The 18,647-nt window shown below is 27.5% G+C and overlaps 1 protein-coding gene across 1 annotated transcript; it reads right to left on the reverse strand.

Moving 5' to 3' along the window:
- Nucleotides 1-5,205: 5,205 nt before the first annotated feature.
- LOC145842269 (uncharacterized) lies at nt 5,206-9,597 on the reverse strand. Its single transcript, XM_082949689.1, has 5 exons — nt 9,505-9,597; nt 8,954-9,030; nt 8,253-8,377; nt 6,942-7,062; nt 5,206-6,097 (listed from the first exon to the last, which is right to left on the reverse strand). The coding sequence occupies exons 1-5, from the start codon at nt 9,551-9,553 to the stop codon at nt 5,855-5,857; spliced, it is 615 nt and encodes a 204-aa protein (XP_082805815.1). The 5' UTR covers nt 9,554-9,597; the 3' UTR covers nt 5,206-5,854.
- Nucleotides 9,598-18,647: the final 9,050 nt, after the last annotated feature.

The raw sequence follows: 18,647 nt of genomic DNA on the forward strand, positions 1-18,647 counted from the left end.
GATAAATAAATAACAGTCAGATAAAATTTAGCTAGTTAAACATTTCACATTCAAAAAACATACTTAACGATTTTTTATGAAACTTTAATGAAACTTTTTTATACAACAAAAAATAATTATATTTTTAAAAGTCTTGTTGTAATATTTTCAATAAATTTAAATGAAATAATCTATTTGTAGATATATTGCAAAGATAATTTTTTAGAAAAAATTATTCACACGCTATTTAGCAATAACGATAGAGTTTAAACAATCTTTTTATATTATCATATTCGTTTTTAAACTAACAAAGGTTTTATAATCAGACCTTTTCATAAAAAAGCTTACTTCTTTAAATTCATAGTTAAAAAAGTTAATCGAGAATTTTTCTAATAGAAATTGCTGTAATAATTGTTTTAAATTGATTAAACAATCAGTGATTTAATATAAAAATTTAATGTAACACATAGTTAAAAACACTTGATAACAGAGTCTCGAACAATCAGACAACTAAGTACGCTATTTTGATTCACATGTTGTTCAGTAACCGCATTGAAAACAGTAACAAAAGTATTTTTTACGTCCTCAACGGCATGAAACAAAAACTTTTTTTCAACGTCAAACACTTTTTTTACTACTTTATTTTCAAATTTTATTTTGTATAAGTCAAAGTTTATAAGTTATTTAACCGTTAAGAGGCATAAAGGAGTAATGACCAATATCAACTGACGATGTTTAGTGATATATTTTATTCTTTTAAGTTTAAAAACTATGCATAAGATTTACACGACTGCACGAAAATTTAAATTTTGAAAATTCATATTCTTACACTTTAAATTCTGATAATTCTTAGTTTTATCAGATTTTTAATAAATGTTTTTTTCAAAATTTTTTTTACCACCATAATCATATCATTAGGACCTTTAAGTAAATAGTTGTGAAATTGTAATAAACAGCACTTAAAATACAGTTTTTATTCACTTAATTTTTATAGAACTTGCGAAATGTGTAAATTCAAAAAAGTTTTTTTTTTTCTTTTATGGCTTAATTGATTCAGTGTCATTTCTAATAAGTTTTTGATTTTAAAATATGGTTTTCTTAATAAATAATCTTAAAACTGATGCAAAGGGTTTACATTAGGGTTCCAAAGTGGACCAATACAGAAGTTTGGGGGCCACAAGGGGCATGAGATCATAATTTGAAACTTGTAATAGATATTATAGAATCATTTCAGGAAATTTAGGGGGCAATAAGTTGTACAAGGGAGGTTCGAGAGGCTTGGTGAAAATTACACTTCATTTTCTGGAGTGGATGAGAAAAAGAAAATAAAATGAAGAAAAAAATTGGTCTTTAGCGTTTTAATGGTAGTTTTTTGAAAATTCTTGTTTAAGGGACCATAGCTTTCTTTATTTCTTTTAAGGGAGTTTAAAAAAAGTTTGGGAAACCTTGGTCTGCATCATTTACACAGATGTAAGTTGTATAAACCGTGTGTCTACTTTTGAAACTTAGCAAACGAAAAAATGTCGTTAGGCACCATCAGTCGATATGACTAGCCATTACTCAGTTACCTTCTAACGGATAAACTAACTAACACAGCAGTTTGTTGTTTTTTTTTTTTTTGTTTTAAGCTTTGTTAAACTTGAAAAAGCTTAAAACTCTAAGGCTAAAACAGTGTTTGTTTAAACATACATATAAACAAAAAAAAAAGAAAAATATTAATAAAAACTTCAATTTAACTTATTTTATTGTTTGTGTTTTACTGTTAGCCCTTGGTATTTAGTTTGTAATAGTTCACTTAAACTGCTATATGTGGGAACGGGTCATTTTTGCACAAGCGTCACTTTTGCACGGCGTCACTTTTGCACGAGGGGACACTTTTGTACGGCGACTCTTTTGCACAAGCGTCACTTTAGTTTTCTCCTTTTGTAGTTTTAGACTTTTTTGTACGAAACATCAATTTTGCATGCAGACCGATTAAAATTTTTTTAGCTAGTACCAAATCTGTAACATAAAAAGAAACTGAAAACTAAAATTTTATAACCTACTTATATTAAATATATGCAAGGATTATTCCTTGGGCACAAGAGGTCTCGACAATTTAAATAATTGGAGACAAAGTTAATTTTTCAATTTAACAAAGACAAGAGCTCTTCTACACCTGCCCGCACTTTAGGAAATTTTATTTTAAAACTTAGCGTATTAATTTTTCTATCACTTAGTTCTGTTTTTGTTATTACTCGTACCCTCATTTGTTAAGCGCCATTTTGTTTTATTTTGTTTTGTTATAAGCTAAATCCAAATCTATATAGAACAAATCATCTATTGTAAGTATAAATCATATTTAAAATTTTAAAAAAAGTCTTTTTCATTGTTATAAAACTTTTAATTTTGTTAACTAATTATCTAGTAATAGCGCTATACATTTTTAATTTTAATTTGAACTCAATTATAATTTTTTGCATTATTGTATTTTCTTAAGTTGTCCATCGTTTTATGTTTATCTTGTTTTACAGGCCTGAAGATCCCTTAGGGGAGAAACATTGTTGCCTTGTAAATAAATAAATTGAAAAATCTACTTATATTAAGGCAAAAAAGGAAAGATTTAAAATCTTAAGCAGTAAAAACGAATGTTAAAAAAAAAAAATTAAAAAACTAACAAAAAGATAAAATAAAATTATTATAAAAGATTCATACCAGGGACAAGAACTTAATTTATTTAGAGACTAAGATAGAAAAATACTTTAATTTAAATAAATTGTTCTAGTTGATTTTGAATTTTGGTACATTAATTAAAAACTATGCCTTTTTATATATTTTACTATACGATTACAAGTTTATTGTCCATATGATGGACCAAGGCATCAAATCTAGACCACTTAAACTGAAAGAAACATACAAAAAAAATTTAAAACAAAAGTTTATTCATTAAAACAAAGATAAAAACATAACTTGATACAAAATTTATAGGTTAATATGTATTAGATTTATAGGTTTTTAGCAATAAAAGTTTGCAGATCTATAAACACTTTAGTTGAAGATAAGATGTTTACTTTAAAATCAAAAGTAGAGATAGTAGTGTTTTTTTAAACATTTAGAACTTGACATTTACTAGGGTTTTAGTTTAAATTGTTTTACTTTAGACAATCGTAAATTTTATCTAAGGAGTATTGTAAACTTGTGTTCGATTGGTAAGAAATTTTTTTGTCTTTTGCGAAGAGGCTAATGTTGCTGCTAAAATCAACTTCTGAAGCTATATCATTTAGAAACTCCTTTAATTAAGTAACCAAATTACTATGAATTTAGTATTACGATAATGTTTTATATTTTTCAAATAGAGAAACAGAGTCAAAATATTTTACTCTATATAGATAATTTAGTAGACTTATTGCTTAAAAAAGATACCGACCAAGAGTGTTAGCAACCTAGTAGTTAAAAACAGAATGTTCGGTTAGGGAGAAAACAAAATTGTTCAGGGAATATAAGTCTATGAAATAATCCAAGATAAAATCATAAAAAATGCGCTATTTTGTTGCTCTTTTTATTTTCACGCTAAATTTAAAAAAAAACTTTTCATATAAAATAGACATCAAGTAAAATCTGAAATACCTTTAAACTTCATAAATTAACTAAATCTTTTTTTTTAATTAAACAATTGTTTAAAACTTAAATAAACTTAAAATATTTGTTTAACGACAATATAGTGCTAATTTTTAACACCAAGAGAATATAAATAAAAATAAGTCTCAAGATTCGTGTTTTAAAACCCTACTAAATCAAGTTTATATTTCTTTTTAAAAAATAACGAAATTTAGTTTATTTTTATTTTAAGTATTCAAAGCTGTTTTAATTTAAAATTAAAAAAACTGTATTCATCTAGTTTATTTAAATTAAGATTATAAATATGAGTTAATGAATTGTGGTACGTTATTATATTGTTCTACGTAAAACTTCAAATAAAAACTTTACATTAAAATTTCATTAAAAAAACTACCAAATTTTATTCTTTAAAACAACTTGCGTTTATAAGCGAATAATGTTCAAGTTGACAAAAAAAATATTTAGTTTAATTAAAAATTTTGTTTGAAAAAAAAATTACAAGCGTGCAAAAGTGAAGCTCCGTTCAAAATTTACTGATTGTTTAAAATTTACGCAGTTCATAATTATTTTCATGAAAATACAACGCCGTTCGAAAAATGTCGCCATGCAAATGTAACGTCGTGCTAAAATGTCGCTGTGAAAAATGACCATGCGTGCAAAAGTGACGCCGTGCAAAAATGACCCTCCGTGCAAAAGTGTCCCCTCGTGCAAAAGTGACGCGGTGAAAATGTGTCTCCTCGTGCAAAAGTGACCCTACGTGTAAAAGTGACGCAATGAAAAAATAACCCCTCATGTTAAAGTGACGCTCGTGCAAAAGTGACCCTGCGTCTAAAGTGACGCAATGAAAAAGTGACCCCTCGTACTAAAGTGACGCTCGTGCAAAAGAGTCGCCGTGCAAAAGTGTCGCCGTGAAAAAGTGTCTCCTCGTGCAAAAGTGAACCTGCGTGCAAAAGTGACCCACCTCAAAAAATGTGTTGCATTTGAAATGTTGTTCTTGTTGTAGAATACGGATTTTATTGTTACAAAAAAAAGTTCGGTTTATTAAAAACATGTGTGCAACTTATTCAAGTTTTATATACTTTTGATCCAATATAATAGAGTTTAAATTTGTACAACATATAGTTTAATGATATGCATAATTAATTCAGTACTAAGTTGATTGTAGATGAATAATTTTCTCGGTTATTAGAAGTAAGTTCTGTGAGTGTTTGCAACTTTTTAATTAGACTGAACCTTAACCTCGAAACATGTATGTAATATCTGTTTGAAAAATCGAAACACAATTAAATTGGTTTAGAAAAGTAAATATAAAGGCATGTATATAAAGGCGTATAAAATAACTTTATTCAGTATAACAAATTTAGAGTTGTTAAAAACTTTTCAAACGTAATAAATAATAATTAAATAGAAGTTATAAGAAAAATGCGTTTTTTAGTTAAAAGGATGGTGCAGATTTTAAAAAGAAAAACTAATAAATAGTAAACTATATTTTCTTAAACTTTTTCAAACTTAAATAAAAAGTATTAAGATACTAATTATCTTCCAAATCAATAGGAATGGTAACATAACTATTGTAAAATGTATCTTATTTCTTAATATTTTTTTTACAGAAAAATGTAAAAAACACTATAAGCTTTCAATGTAAATTTTATTAAAAAAAAACCAACATTAATTGGTAAGCGAAAAGCATAAAATACTAACAATTAAACTAATTTTCATAACATTTGTTACTGATGGTGACATATTATTCATTGTTTTGCTGCTACTATAAACCAAGTAATTAATCAAAAAATTGTCTCTAGTAGTGTCTTATATCATATTGTTTTAAAAAAGGATTAAAATAGTTTTAGCAGTAAAACACGTGTAATTTAAAAGTATGAAAAAGATCTTAACAATTGCACAAAATGGTTCAAGTATAAACTACTATCGTCTCAAACAAACATCATTGAAAAATCTGAGAACCTCCAGTCAAAAAGGTACAATCGTTCTGAGTTCAGTTTTTAATTTCTACCATTTTGTTTTTGTTTTACTATAAACCAAATACTTATCTACAAAACTTGCAATACTAACGTTTTATGTAAAAATGCATTTTAAAAAATAAAACTAATTTTCCACAAAAAAAAATAAAACGTATATAAAAAGATTAAAATGCTGGTCGCTAACATAAAAAAAGCAGTTACAAAATAAAATATACTATTTTAAAACGAATCCAAGTGGAAAAACTGAAATTCGAGAAAACTCTCGTGTCAATTTTTCAAAGTTGTCCCAGGAATTTCTTCTACGCCTTTATGTGCAGCAACTCAGCGTTCGTCTGGTCGAAATCCTCCTCCCCAACTTCCGTCCTCACTCCGTGGTCCTCCACCCCGTCTCTGATGTGGTTGTAATCATCGTCGTGATCGTCGTGATCGTCGTGGTCGTCATGGTCGTCATGGTCGCGGTCGCACGAGTGGGTGTAATATTCCTCTCTGTCGCTAGGGACCACCTGGCAACATAGCTGACCCTCTTTGCCCGGCGTTTGCACCTGAAGTTAAATTTACACTTGATTTTGTAAAATTTTGAAAACATATTTGGCTATTTTTTTGTTAAATTCAAATTTAGACGTGGATCGTGCGTGGTTTAACTTTTAGTTAGTTTAGGTTTAGGTTGTTAGGTTTAACATTCTAGATTTTAACATTGTATTTCGAAGACCGCATGTTTCACACCGCAAGTGGTGAGCGATCTCAAAATCCGCTCCAATGGTATACTGCACAATCGTGTTGAGCAGCAGTAATAGTTATAAAATCAAGACTGAAAAAAACGCGTCAGTTTAAGACCGTAATGAGGTTGTAGTGTATTTAGTTATTGTAAAACAGCTTTTAAGTGTTTACAAACATTAAAAAAACAAAGATGATGTTTACACAATTTCTTTTAGTTTTAAGTTTCAAGCTTTTTCAAAGATTTATGTTATTGTTTAGTCATAATTTCACACTCTCTGTGCTCTGTTTAAAAGATAATTTTTTTCCAAATGTGAAACCTTCAGCGCTTTTAATTTTAACACAAGACATGTCTTTTCTTAGTTTACTTTTGAATGTTAAATACGTATAGAAAAACAAAAGATGTATTTTTGCAATATTTAGAATCTATTTAAAAACTTTTAACTTGTTACATTTTTCATACAAATAAATAAAATAAGTATCTTAAACAGATAAGCAAAGATGTAAGCATGTGTAAAACAAAATAGCTTTAGTTAGATACATTTACAAAACTGTTTTAATTACAACTAAAAATTTTGTTGAAAACTTTTAATTAGAGTAACAATCGCTAAAATTACTTTGAGTATAAAAGTGCAATAAGTTTATATCACATTTCAAAACAACTTAACTAACGATGATGCTTCTTCCGACGATGGAGTTGTTTTTGTTCAGGGAAATATCGGAAATTTCGAAATCTGAGATGAGGACAACTCCTTCAGAGGTGGCGGTAAAGTCCCCCAAGTAAGACTGTAACCTGCAAATAAAAAGTTTTATTTTAGGTGAAGTCCCAGAAGTAAGACAGTAACTCTAAATGTTTGTTTTGATTTAGGTAATTTACTCAATAACATTATAATTCGAAAATAAAATGCTTTATATTATATAGAATCCCTCAAGTAAGGCTTTAACCTGTAAAAAAAATGTTTTAGTTGAGGTCAAATTCCGAAGTAAGACTGTAATCTAAGAGTATTAATGATTGAATTTAAATTAGGTAAAGTTACTTTATCTAACTGAGTAAATAAGTTCATTTTATTTTCAAATTACAGTTCCAACGAGACCATTATGAAATTTTATATCCTTTGAAGCACTAACATAGTTTGTTTAATTTTTTTATATTTTCTATTTATACCTTTTACTTCAAACTTCATATAAACGTATTATAAGTATATACAAAATTTATTTTTGGTGTGAAAGTCCCTTTGAAGCTTAAGTTTTTTTATTAAAGAAATAGAAAACTTAAAATTTGTGCTTATTAATTTTCGGCTGGCTTATCTTAAAATTGTGAAAAACGCGAAACTAGTTTAATTAAGAACCTTATATTCTTTAAGCAACTAAATATTCTCTTCTGTAAATCCGACCGTGCTATTATAAAAAAAAACTCAGTTAAAGTTTACGTATAATCTATCTGTAGTCTGTGAAATTCTCCACATCGAAAAGTTCCGCACTACTTGCGATACGTAAAGTGCTTTTAGCAATGGTAACACATCGACTTGAAAGTACAATTTTCTCAAAAAGCAATGGTAATAATACATTTTAAAATTTGTTGGAGCAATTTAAATAAATAAAAAAATCTTTACTGTAAAACTTATTTGCGTGGTGAATTTTAAATTTTATCACAGTTTTTGAATCACATTGATTTTAAGACTAACGTATCTCAAAGTTTTAAGATTTAAGCTTACATAAAAAACTTTAATGAAAAATTTCGTAACGTTAATAATTTTAGAATTATTCAGCATATGAATTTTTAAATCCTATGTATGTGGATAAATAACTTTAAGCATTGCGTTTGTCTAGTTTGTTATTTGAAGTAGTAACGAATTTTACGAAAAAATTAGAGCCAGAAATCAGTTTGACACACTTTTGAAATAAATAAGCTGCAAGCTTTGAAACCAAGATTGGACAAACTACAAATACTAGAGAACTAAAAAAACGAGAGAGAAAACGAACCCTGGGGTGTTGGGGTCGTCGAAGGGAGTGAACACCTCAGTGCAGACCCCGTCGTGAATGTAGACCGGAAACCTTCGGTGTTTCCCCGAAGTCGTGAGGAGAATGTGACCGTAAGTAGTGTCATCCTGCGGTAAATAAAAATGAACTACAAGATTTTAAACAAATAATAAAATTTCTTTTGAACTACAGGACTGTATGTCAATTTAAGATGCAAATAAAGTTGAAAAATACAAATTTAATGTTACCTTGCAGTTAAAAAGTATAAAACTTCACTTCAACTATAGAGGTGTATGTAATTTATGTTAAAAAAACGGAATTAAAAGTGTTTTATTTTTACCTCGTAGTTTGAATCAAACTGAAAAACAAAATAGTTTAGTTGTGCTTAGCTTTTCAAAAGTGTTAATTTTTTTAGATTCGTTTATTTTGTACAGCTTGCTAAAAGCTTAACAAATAATAACTACTTATATCCAAAAAAAATTGATTTTAAACTAAAAAATCTGACGAGAGTAGGCAATGCGTTTATTCAGATGTTCTTTGAATACAACACCATTCGTCAGTATAAGAGCAAAAATAAAACAACAGAAACGACAACTTTTAGTCAACTATCTAGTACTTTAACGCATTATTATTTTCAATATCAAAATACAAACAGCTGTTATTTATAAGTGTTTTAAATATTTAAACAGCAAATAATGACTAACGTCCTCCATGAAATAAATATGTCCTTTCACACTGCCGTCTTCTGGGAAGTAGCATTTCGCGTACTCAGCTCCATATACTGTGAAAAAGCAAGTTGTTATACATAATATATTTGTTGGAATATTTTCAACTACAAAGTGTTAGTTTTGTTTTTTATAGCTAAAAACACTATCTTTCGTTGAAGAAGACGTCAATTATTATTGATTTAATTATTTCTAAATGTGCATAAATCTCAAAAAACTACTACACTTAATACTTTAAAGCTTGAACTTGGATTAAAAGTAGTAATTAAAATACTATGAAGTCAAAAACACCATGCTAAATTTTTAGCAAAAATAATTCAGTCTAAAAATAAATTTATGCACAGGGATAGAAGAGCAATTGCTAAATATATTATTGAAATTTTAAAAATCAAGAGAACAACTTTGCTCGTAGTTTAATAAAAACATTGCATTGTTAAGCGTTTAACTGTGAATTTCAATAACAAAAAGAAAATTATTTTATATTTAAGCTTAAAAGTTACAAAAATATATAGCATAAATAAACTCTTCACCTGACACTGCGAAACAGGAAATGAGTGCAGCTACGATTAAAACATTCATCTTATTTTATTTGTCTGAAAAAGATTTGAGATGGATATAAGTCAGAAAACAGTTTAATTTTTTAGAGCTTAATACGTTTTGTTTTAAGTTGTGCAATTAAAATTCTCAACCAAAAAAGTGATACGAAGTTTAATTTGCGACATTTAACAGTCTCTTACTTACATTTGGTGTAAAACATGTTTAATTTTTTTTTTATTGCTTCCATGTTAAATGTTGGCGATTACGCTCTGTATATAAAACGAATCAAACAAAGTATTTTTTATTTTACTGTATGCTAATTTTGAACACACTTATATCTAGTAAGAACCAAATTTATTGGGACGCGCATGTACCTATAAAAAAACTGCCTCTAAAACTAATTCAGAATGCTGCTCGGTTTCTAGCAAGCTTTATAATTTTTTCCTAACTACTCTGAAACATTGAGAATATTTACCTGAAGAGCAATAAAACTACTTTTTCTTATACTTTTATTTGGTACTGTTCGCTTTAATCGTCCAACTGATTATAATCCTAATCATGAGACAGGTTTTATAGATTAAATTTAGTATAAAGAGTAAAGAAAAAAAGGCTGGCGTCTCATGGTACTGGTATGCCACCGAAACTGCCTGCAGTGTAATTTTTTCAGGTTAAAAATCATCAATCAGTTTAAATCACCAAACGCAAAATAAGGAACTTCAATTGGGAAATTCCACTTTCGTAGTTTTTGTTGTTTTTTATTTGATAAAAAACTAGTGATGTACCGGACTCACTATCCGGGTCCGGGTCCGGCCGGATATTGCCATTTTTGTCTGATATCCGGATCCGGCCGGACTCTAATTTGAAAAAAAAGTCCGGATCCGGTTCCGGCCGGACTCTAATTTGAAAAAAAAGTCCGGATCCGGTTCCGGCCGGATTCTAATTTGAGAAAAAAGTCCGGATCCGGGTCCGGCCGGATCCTAACAGAGGTCCGGTCGGACCCGGATCTAGTTAGTATGAAAAAGCATACTGAAAAGTATTTTTTCAAAAACATACCCTGTGTAAATTAATAAGAATCATTTTCGTCAGTTAAAATTAAACACCTACCGTGATTGGCTCATTTTGTACACGTGACTAATTTACATTTGTTTACATTTAAACTATGAAATAAACATTTCAGAAATGCAACTCTTTACATATGTTGTAAAATTGAAAACTTTGATTATTTATTGTTTAAAGTTGAGCTCAGAGAATATTTAGAGTAAATACGGTTGAATGTACGAGCCAATGAGAATCATATGACGAAATGTTTCAAACTAAATACTGATGCAACAAAACATCAGAACATGACAGGCAGTTTATATGTAAGCAGTTAGTTAGTTTGGTGTGCAGCTTGAAGCAACAAAATATCTTGAACTTTTTTGTGAATGCTTATTGTAAGTAGTGTTTTGTTTTAAAAGTGAATATTTAAACTGGTGTTTAATTGTTTAAATATTTAAGCCAGGTTTATAGTTTAATAGTTAATTAAAAATTTTACAGTTTCTTGTTTACTAAAATTTTTATATAATTTTTAGTTTATTGTTTTAAGTCTTTTGATATAGATTTAAATAGCTTCCAATTTTTAAATTGTTACCAAAGTAATTAATAATTTTGTATATGCTGGTATTTCTTGTTGTGTTTTATATAAAAGATTCATCACTCAAAACTGTCGTGTCTGATTATAGAAAGTAGTCTCAGTTAGAATTTAGAATTTGTTAGATATTAATTAAATAAGGTAGGATTTAGTTATGATGGGGAGTACTAATAAGTTAAGTGTACCACAATCAGTCCACAACTTTACTACCAAATTGTCAACCTTTGCTACCTGTTCTACTGATTATTAAGTTAAGTAACTTTTTTCAGTTTTAAAAAACCTCATTCTGACTCAGGCTTGTTTATACTCACTCTAGCTAGTTTTATTGACTTAAACAGTGGCAACACTGCTAGTTTGAAAATTTTTGGGAATTTTAGAAAATCTTGGACTGCCTAAAGCTAGTTTAGTCTTTTATAAAACTCAGGCTAGTTTTCTTTTAGATTTTGAATGAGCTTGACTGATCCAGTTTTCAATACTTTGTAATTTTCTAGTGTATTTTGTTCAAGAACTTGATTTCAGATTTTTAATTGTAAATAACACCTAAACTTGTAAACCTTGTGGCTAGCTGTTCTACTTTAGATTAAAGTTCTTTTTTTTCAGTTTTTAAAAACCTCATTCTGACTCAGGCTAGTTTATAGTCTAGTGATGTACCAGACTCACTATCCGGGTCCGGGTCCGGCCGGATATTGCCATTTTTGTCTGATATCCGGATCCGGCCGGATTCTAATTTGAAAAAATAGTCCGGATCCGGTTCCGGCCGGATAATAATTTGAAAAAAAAGTCCGGATCCGGTTCCGGCCGGATTCTAGTTTGAAAAAAAAGTCCGGATCCGGTTCCGGCCGGATTCTAATTTAAAAAAAAAGTCCGGATCCGGGTCCGGCCGGACCCAAAATTGTGGGTCCGGTACATCACTATAAAAAACTTGTATTAAGGTTTGACGTATTTAAACTTGTACTAAACGTTTATCGTGTGTATTCAGCTTTGGTGTAACAGATTAAAGTATCTTAGATAAAATTTTAATAAAATGCGGTTCAATTTAAACATCACCCTTTTTTTTTCGGAAGGAAACTAAGAAAAAAACCTTGCCTTTTTTATCTTTTACTAAAAGGTTCATTTGATTTTCAACTGAAAGCTCTTTAAAAAATAGCTTAGGAACTAGGAAAATAATTTAATCCTAAGACCAAAAAATTTTAAGTTTTTTTTTTTTGTTCAACAATTTTCAATTTTTTTATTTTTCTTTTGTGGTTAAGTTCCTAAAACGGATCAAAAGTTTTTCATTTTCAAAACAAATTATGTATAACGTTTTTTAATTTTGCTAATAAAACAATTAAAATAGTATTGGTAATTAATATAAAATTCCAAATGACTGTCAATTTCAATGTCGAAATTCAACTTTGCCATTAAGGAATTTTGTCAATTAAAACACAGAAAGTGGTTAATAGTTAGAATAGCCTCAGGACAAATCAATCAGCAGGAAAGTAAAAAGTTTTTAACATTAATTTTTGATATTACTTTCAAGTAAGATTGTATGTTTTAAGGCTCATTTCGATTCTTTTTTTTAATTCTGAAAACTGTGCTCTAAAGACAACTTTACTTTTGTTAACTAAAACTTCTTTTTTAAAGCTTTAGTTAAATTTTCGAAAACAAACAATAAACAAGGAAATAAATTACAAAAAAATTTTTTGATAAATTATCAAAAGTAATTTAAACATAATGTAGTGATTATATCATTTTTAAAGATTTTTTAAACTTATTTACACTCAGTAGTTTAACTTAAATTCTCCATCTTAGAAACTAAAATTTTAAAAATATGTCTTTAAAAAACGAATAAAAAGAAATATGCTTTGCCCAACTAAAAATTGATAAAAAAGTTTTACAGATGATTTAAGAAACAAGTTGTTTAAATTGAAGTATAAAAATTAAAGTTGGTTTACATCAAAACCTTTTTACCGATTAGATAAAAAGATTTAATTAAGTTGTAAGTTTCTAATTTGGAAATCAAAAAAAGTTTACAATGCAAAAACAGGTCTTTCTACGTTTAAGGTGATGTTTTAAATTGTGGTCAATTTAAAATGTTTTGACTTAAGGCAATCTAAAATATAAACAGAATAGATATCATTTTACGCTTTCAACAGTTAAAGTGTAATTTTTTAAATGGTTAAATTTGTCGTTTTAACTAAAAATATTGTTTTTACAAACTGAATGTCAAACATTTTTGGGTAGTAGTCAAATATGCAAAAAGGGTCACATTTGCACGAAGACTCTTTTACACGAAGGGTAACTTTTCACAAAGACATTTTTGCACAAAGGGTCACTTTTGCATGGTTTGAATATTTTATATATTTATTTGATTTTATTTGTACTAATTTTTCTAATTAATCATTTTATTAGTTTTATTTACAATTTTTTTAATTTTTTTTTTAAATTTAGAACTCAGCTTTTTAAACTTTTACTATCACTGTTATTGCTAACCCTTACCCTAGGTCGGGAACTATTTTGTTTTTAACTAAAAAAATAATTCTTTCATAGTATTTATTGTTTATTGTTTTTTTTGTTTTTATTAGAAGTTTTTTTTTAACTATCACTGTTACCCCTTACCCTTACCTTTTGTCGGTAAATTATTTTTTCTTTTTTTTATTTTTTTTTTACAAGGTTTATTCTTTTCTCTTTTTTTCTCTCGTGCAAAAATAATTTTTTTGTGCAAAAGTGACCCTTTGTGCAAACACTGTCTTCGTGCATATTTAGTCCGTTCTTAACATTTTTAGATATACTGTATAAATGTTATCTTTTAAATTTTTAATGTTTTTTATGCAGATTTGCTTAAGAAATCATAACGAACAAAACTCAAAAGTTTTAAGTTATGATTTGTACAATTTTTTTTTTATTTTTCTCAAAAAACTTTTAAACCTCTAGACCAGGGGTCGGCAAACTGCGGCCCGCGAAAGAAAGTTTTGCGGCCCGCAAGCATGTAAATGTGGCCCACTGAGCAAAATTGTGTTTTAATTCAAATTTGTTCGGTAACTTGGTTAAATTTGATTAATTTCATTTCAAGTCCTTGTATAACATATTAAAACAACTAAAGCACTTTATCGCTTTATCTTAAAAATCTGAAAAAGACAGATTAGCATTCCACCAGGATTTTTTTTTCAGTTTCATATTAATTTTCTTCTTACAACAGCAAGTTATTATGCAAAAAATTATTGTAAAGAGTTTTTGGATTTAGTTAGTTAGTTGTATAATACCTATTTAGTAAACAACTTAATGCAAATGTTTTCATTTCGTACAAAAGTAATGCACATTGCACAGTAATTAACCAAAGTGAGCAAAATGGTACTTGTTCAAACTGAATGCTTGTTAACTTGCGAGTCTAATGGATCTGAAATGGTTTGTGCTCCAAACGAGTTGCCATAAGTTTAAATTTTGTAAACGCAGCGGTTGAAAACATTGTGACTTTTGAACTTCGACCATCATGCGTGTTACCTTAAAGTAGACTAAAAATAAGTAGTTACATAAAGTTATAAATTAAAAATAAAACGTTGTAAGTTCAGGGAAGCTTAGTTTAACATGATTCGAGTCTGCTCCCTTCTTGGCGGTTGGACTTTTTATGGGTAGTTTTAAATATTGGGTACTTTTAATTGCAGCAACTTTGTAATAAAAAGTACCCAATATTTTGATGATATCATTAACTTTACTTTGGGTACTTTTGAAGCTTAAACTTTCTTAATAAAACAAAACTGCTGTCAATAGGCCTATAACAAATTCACTTTGTTTATTTTTCTAAATATGAAAATAACTATATCTGAAATAAAACAATAGAAGGTAACTAAATATTTCCCTATGTTAACAAAACTATAGAAAAATAATTTCAAACTTTGTTATTTTTTGTGTAATTTACAATTTTAAATTCAAGCACAAATTAAGCTATTGACTTATTAAATTTTTACTTTTATAGTTTATTGATGAATTTCAGTCATAGAAAAATTTGAACTAGTTGTACATAAGTTATGTACTTTTATAAAAGCTACCTTTTTTTAGTTTGAAATAAAGCTAACAGGGTGACCATCAAACCTAGATGCTTATGGAAATCTTGGAATGTTGTATAAAATCCTAGAATGACTTGAAAATCTGATCACTTGTTTTTTTTAGAAAAGTAATTAAGACTGGCATTTAAAAAACTATAGATAAATTTAGAAAAATTTTAAAAATTTCAAATAAAATTTAGGAGTCACCTTGGGTACAGTAAGGGTGTAGATCACTTTTATTACAATTTGATGTCACTTTATAAATTTTAATCCAAACTACAAGTAGCTTTATACAAATTTTTTATACCAAAACAAACTTTTGATATGTAACATTAAAATAGGATAGTACAGTAAGTTTTAATTGTCATCTTTTTTCCTTTTTTTATTTTTATAAAAAAATATTGAAAGGAATACTTCTTTAAAATTTGAGCAGGGTTGCCAACACACCTGGAATCCAGGAACTTGACAGTTTAAACAAAAACTGGAAAAACCTTGAACTTGTGAAATTAAAAAAAATTGAAAAAATTTGGTATTTAAAACGAAAATCACCTAAAAATCTGTAATTTTTAAACTACTTCTACATGTAAAATAATTAAATAATATATAATAAATTAAAATAATATATATTAAAATAATATAAATAAATAATTGATAAAATATAATAACTTAAAGTCATCAATAAACTACAAAAGAAAAATCTTAATAAGTCAATAGCTTAATTTGTGCTTGAATTTAAAATTGTAAGTTACACAAAAAATATCAAGGTTAAAAATTATATTTCTATAATTTTGTTATTATAGGGAAATATTTAGTTACCTTCTATTGTTTTATTTCAGATATAGTTATTTTCATATTTAGAAAAATAAACAAAGTGAATTTATCATAGGCCTGGACAGCAGTTTTGTTTTGTTAAGAAAGTTTAAGCTTCAAAAGTACCCAAAGTAAAGTTAATGACATCATCAAAATATTGGGTACTTTTTATTGCAAAATTGCTGCAATTAAAAGTACCCAATACTTAAAACTACCCATAAAAAGTCCTACCCCTCACTTGGCAGTTACTGCTATGACGTCAACTAACTGCTATGACGTACACACCTTATGCTAATTTACTTTTTATTAGAAACAAGACACTCAGTAGATCACACGACAAAAAAATACAGTCGCTAAAAAAACGACTCAAGCAAAGCAAAGCTGACTTGATTGTAACAAAAAGTTTTAGTCACCTTTTACAAGTAAAAAAGTGCAAGATAGCTCATAATAATTTGTTTAGATGTTATATTTGGTTTAAGTGCAACTTTTTTGTAAAGAAACGTGTTAGATATTATTGTCAAAGATTTGTTTTAGTTTAAAGTTTAACATTTTATAGCTTCATACAAAACTAAAGAACTATAATAAAACTTTAACGCAAATGTTTTAAAGGTTAATTTATGTTTGCGAAAAATTTTAGTGTGTAGTAAATACATTCACTTTATTGTATACAATTAATGGTTAGTATGTGTTTTAAGTTTTTTTTTTGCACTGAAAAAATTAATACGAAAGTTTGTTTGAAGACAGTATACTTTATTTTTAAAGTGAACATATTTTTAAAATTCTAATAAAAAAGCCTTTTTTTTTAGATTAGCTGTTTTGTACTTCTATAAATCCCTGACATTTAACAAATGATTACACTGAAAACACTTACAACCTGCTTTGACAAATTGATTATTACACCAACTCGCATAATATTTTTAAGAAGTTTAAAAAAAGACGGCCATTGTATGTTTCAGAGCTTGTTCATAAACGTTTAGATTTTTAAAAGCCATACTGCAGTCAAAAGATCAAAACTGCCGAATAAACTAGTTTGTGTTCTTTAGTTTTGGAAAAGTAAAAACTATAAGCGCAAAGTATAACCGCTACCTGACGCTGAAGAGTTTTATGTTATGAAACTGAAAAAATTTTTAGGCCTACAAGTTTCGTATTATTTTGTTTTAACTTATCATAATATCAAAATTGATTTGTTTTTAAAAAGCTTTAACTAATTAACTAAAACTACAAATACAGATTTTTTAGTAGATATATAAAGTAGATATTAAAGTAATTGATAAATTACAAGTAAATTAATACACTAATGTAAGTTTTTGAAGCTTACACAAATAAGTCAATTAGTTTTGAAATTAAGTAAATAATTTTTAGAACTTTCCTTACATTCCAAAAGTGCAATTGTTATTAATTTAAGAAAAGTACCTTAGAACATGACTATTTATTTTCGCAATTTAATCTAAAACTTTTTGAATTAAAGTTGTGTTTATGCAAACTTTAACAAACTCTAAAGGTTAAAATAGAGTTAAACAGTTTTTTACTAATAGTAGTTTTTGAAAGTATGGTAGATGCTAATGTTTAATTATAGTTTTGTTATTATAAAAAATTACGGTTCAATGAATTATTACTGATTAAATTCAAAAATAAAGTTTAATTCTATTTATTTGATTTTCAAAAATAATTCTGCGCGGAACGTTAAATTTAAAACATTTAATAAATCTTTTAAAATAACTTATAAAATTACTTAATTTCTTAGTAAACAAATGACTTTAATTAACAATTTAAGAAATTATTAATTTAAAATTTCGTATCTATTTTACTCTTAATTCTTTACTAATCAATTAGCTATTACTATTTGGTTCTAAATATTTTTTTTTAAAAGAATATCGAAGTTTTTTAACAAACTTAACTTATGACTGAATTTTTTTATGTTAAAGTTAAAATTGTAACTAAACAAAAAACAACAACAACTAATGAAAGAAACTTTTTGCTGCTAATCTGCGCTTTAAAAATAAACTGATAACTTCTTTACTAAACATAGTGTAAGCAGCTTTACAAAATAGTAAAATAACTAAAATAATTTGATAAGCATATTAAGCAAAACATTTATTTAAAAACTGGAAACTTTTATTTAAAAAAATGTATAGAATTTTTACGAGTACTTCATAATATTACAAGTATGTATGGACATTATTTCAATATGTGGCATGAAGTCTAAATTTAAGTTCGTTACTACTTTGACGCACTCATCAATTGAAAGTTGGCTGGTTTGGAGTGAAATAGATTGTTCTTAGGTCGCTTTGTTATCTAACTCACAGTTTTAAAAGAAAAATCGCTAACTTAAATCAAATTTCAAAGTAAAAAAATAAAAACTGCCCTGCTTATAAATGATTAGTTTTGTTTTACTTTTTAGTTGTTTAGCTGTCTTAATATTAGTTTTAACTTTGCAGAAAATACATCAGTTTTCAAGCTACAGCTTTATAGCTAAACTAATAGGTTAACTGACAAAAACTTTACTAAAAAATTTTAGACCAGCGGTCTGCAGGCAGTTGGGTGCTTTCAGGTCAAACTTTCATACTTTAAAATTTTCGCGGGCCGCTTTTTTAATTTTAGTGACATTGGAATAACATTTTAGTTTTAATTTTAGTCACACAAAAAAAAAACAGTTTTACGTATATTATCTTTA

Source organism: Thalia democratica, chromosome 8 (assembly GCF_965202585.1).
Source record: "Thalia democratica chromosome 8, ktThaDemo2.hap1.1, whole genome shotgun sequence".
In the NCBI taxonomy this organism is placed as follows: domain Eukaryota; kingdom Metazoa; phylum Chordata; class Thaliacea; order Salpida; family Salpidae; genus Thalia; species Thalia democratica.

What these genes read in the sequence shown, in the direction of transcription:
- LOC145842269 (XM_082949689.1), bottom strand. Translation starts at nt 9,553, where the DNA reads ATGAATGTTTTAATCGTAGCTGCACTCATTTCCTGTTTCGCAGTGTCA. An exon ending in GACGACCCCAACACCCCAGG is followed by an intron (nt 7,063 to 8,252) that starts GTTCGTTTTCTC and finishes TTTTATTTGCAG; the next exon opens with GTTACAGTCTTACTTGGGGG. An exon ending in TCGTCGGAAGAAGCATCATC is followed by an intron (nt 6,098 to 6,941) that starts GTTAGTTAAGTT and finishes ATTTAACTTCAG; the next exon opens with GTGCAAACGCCGGGCAAAGA.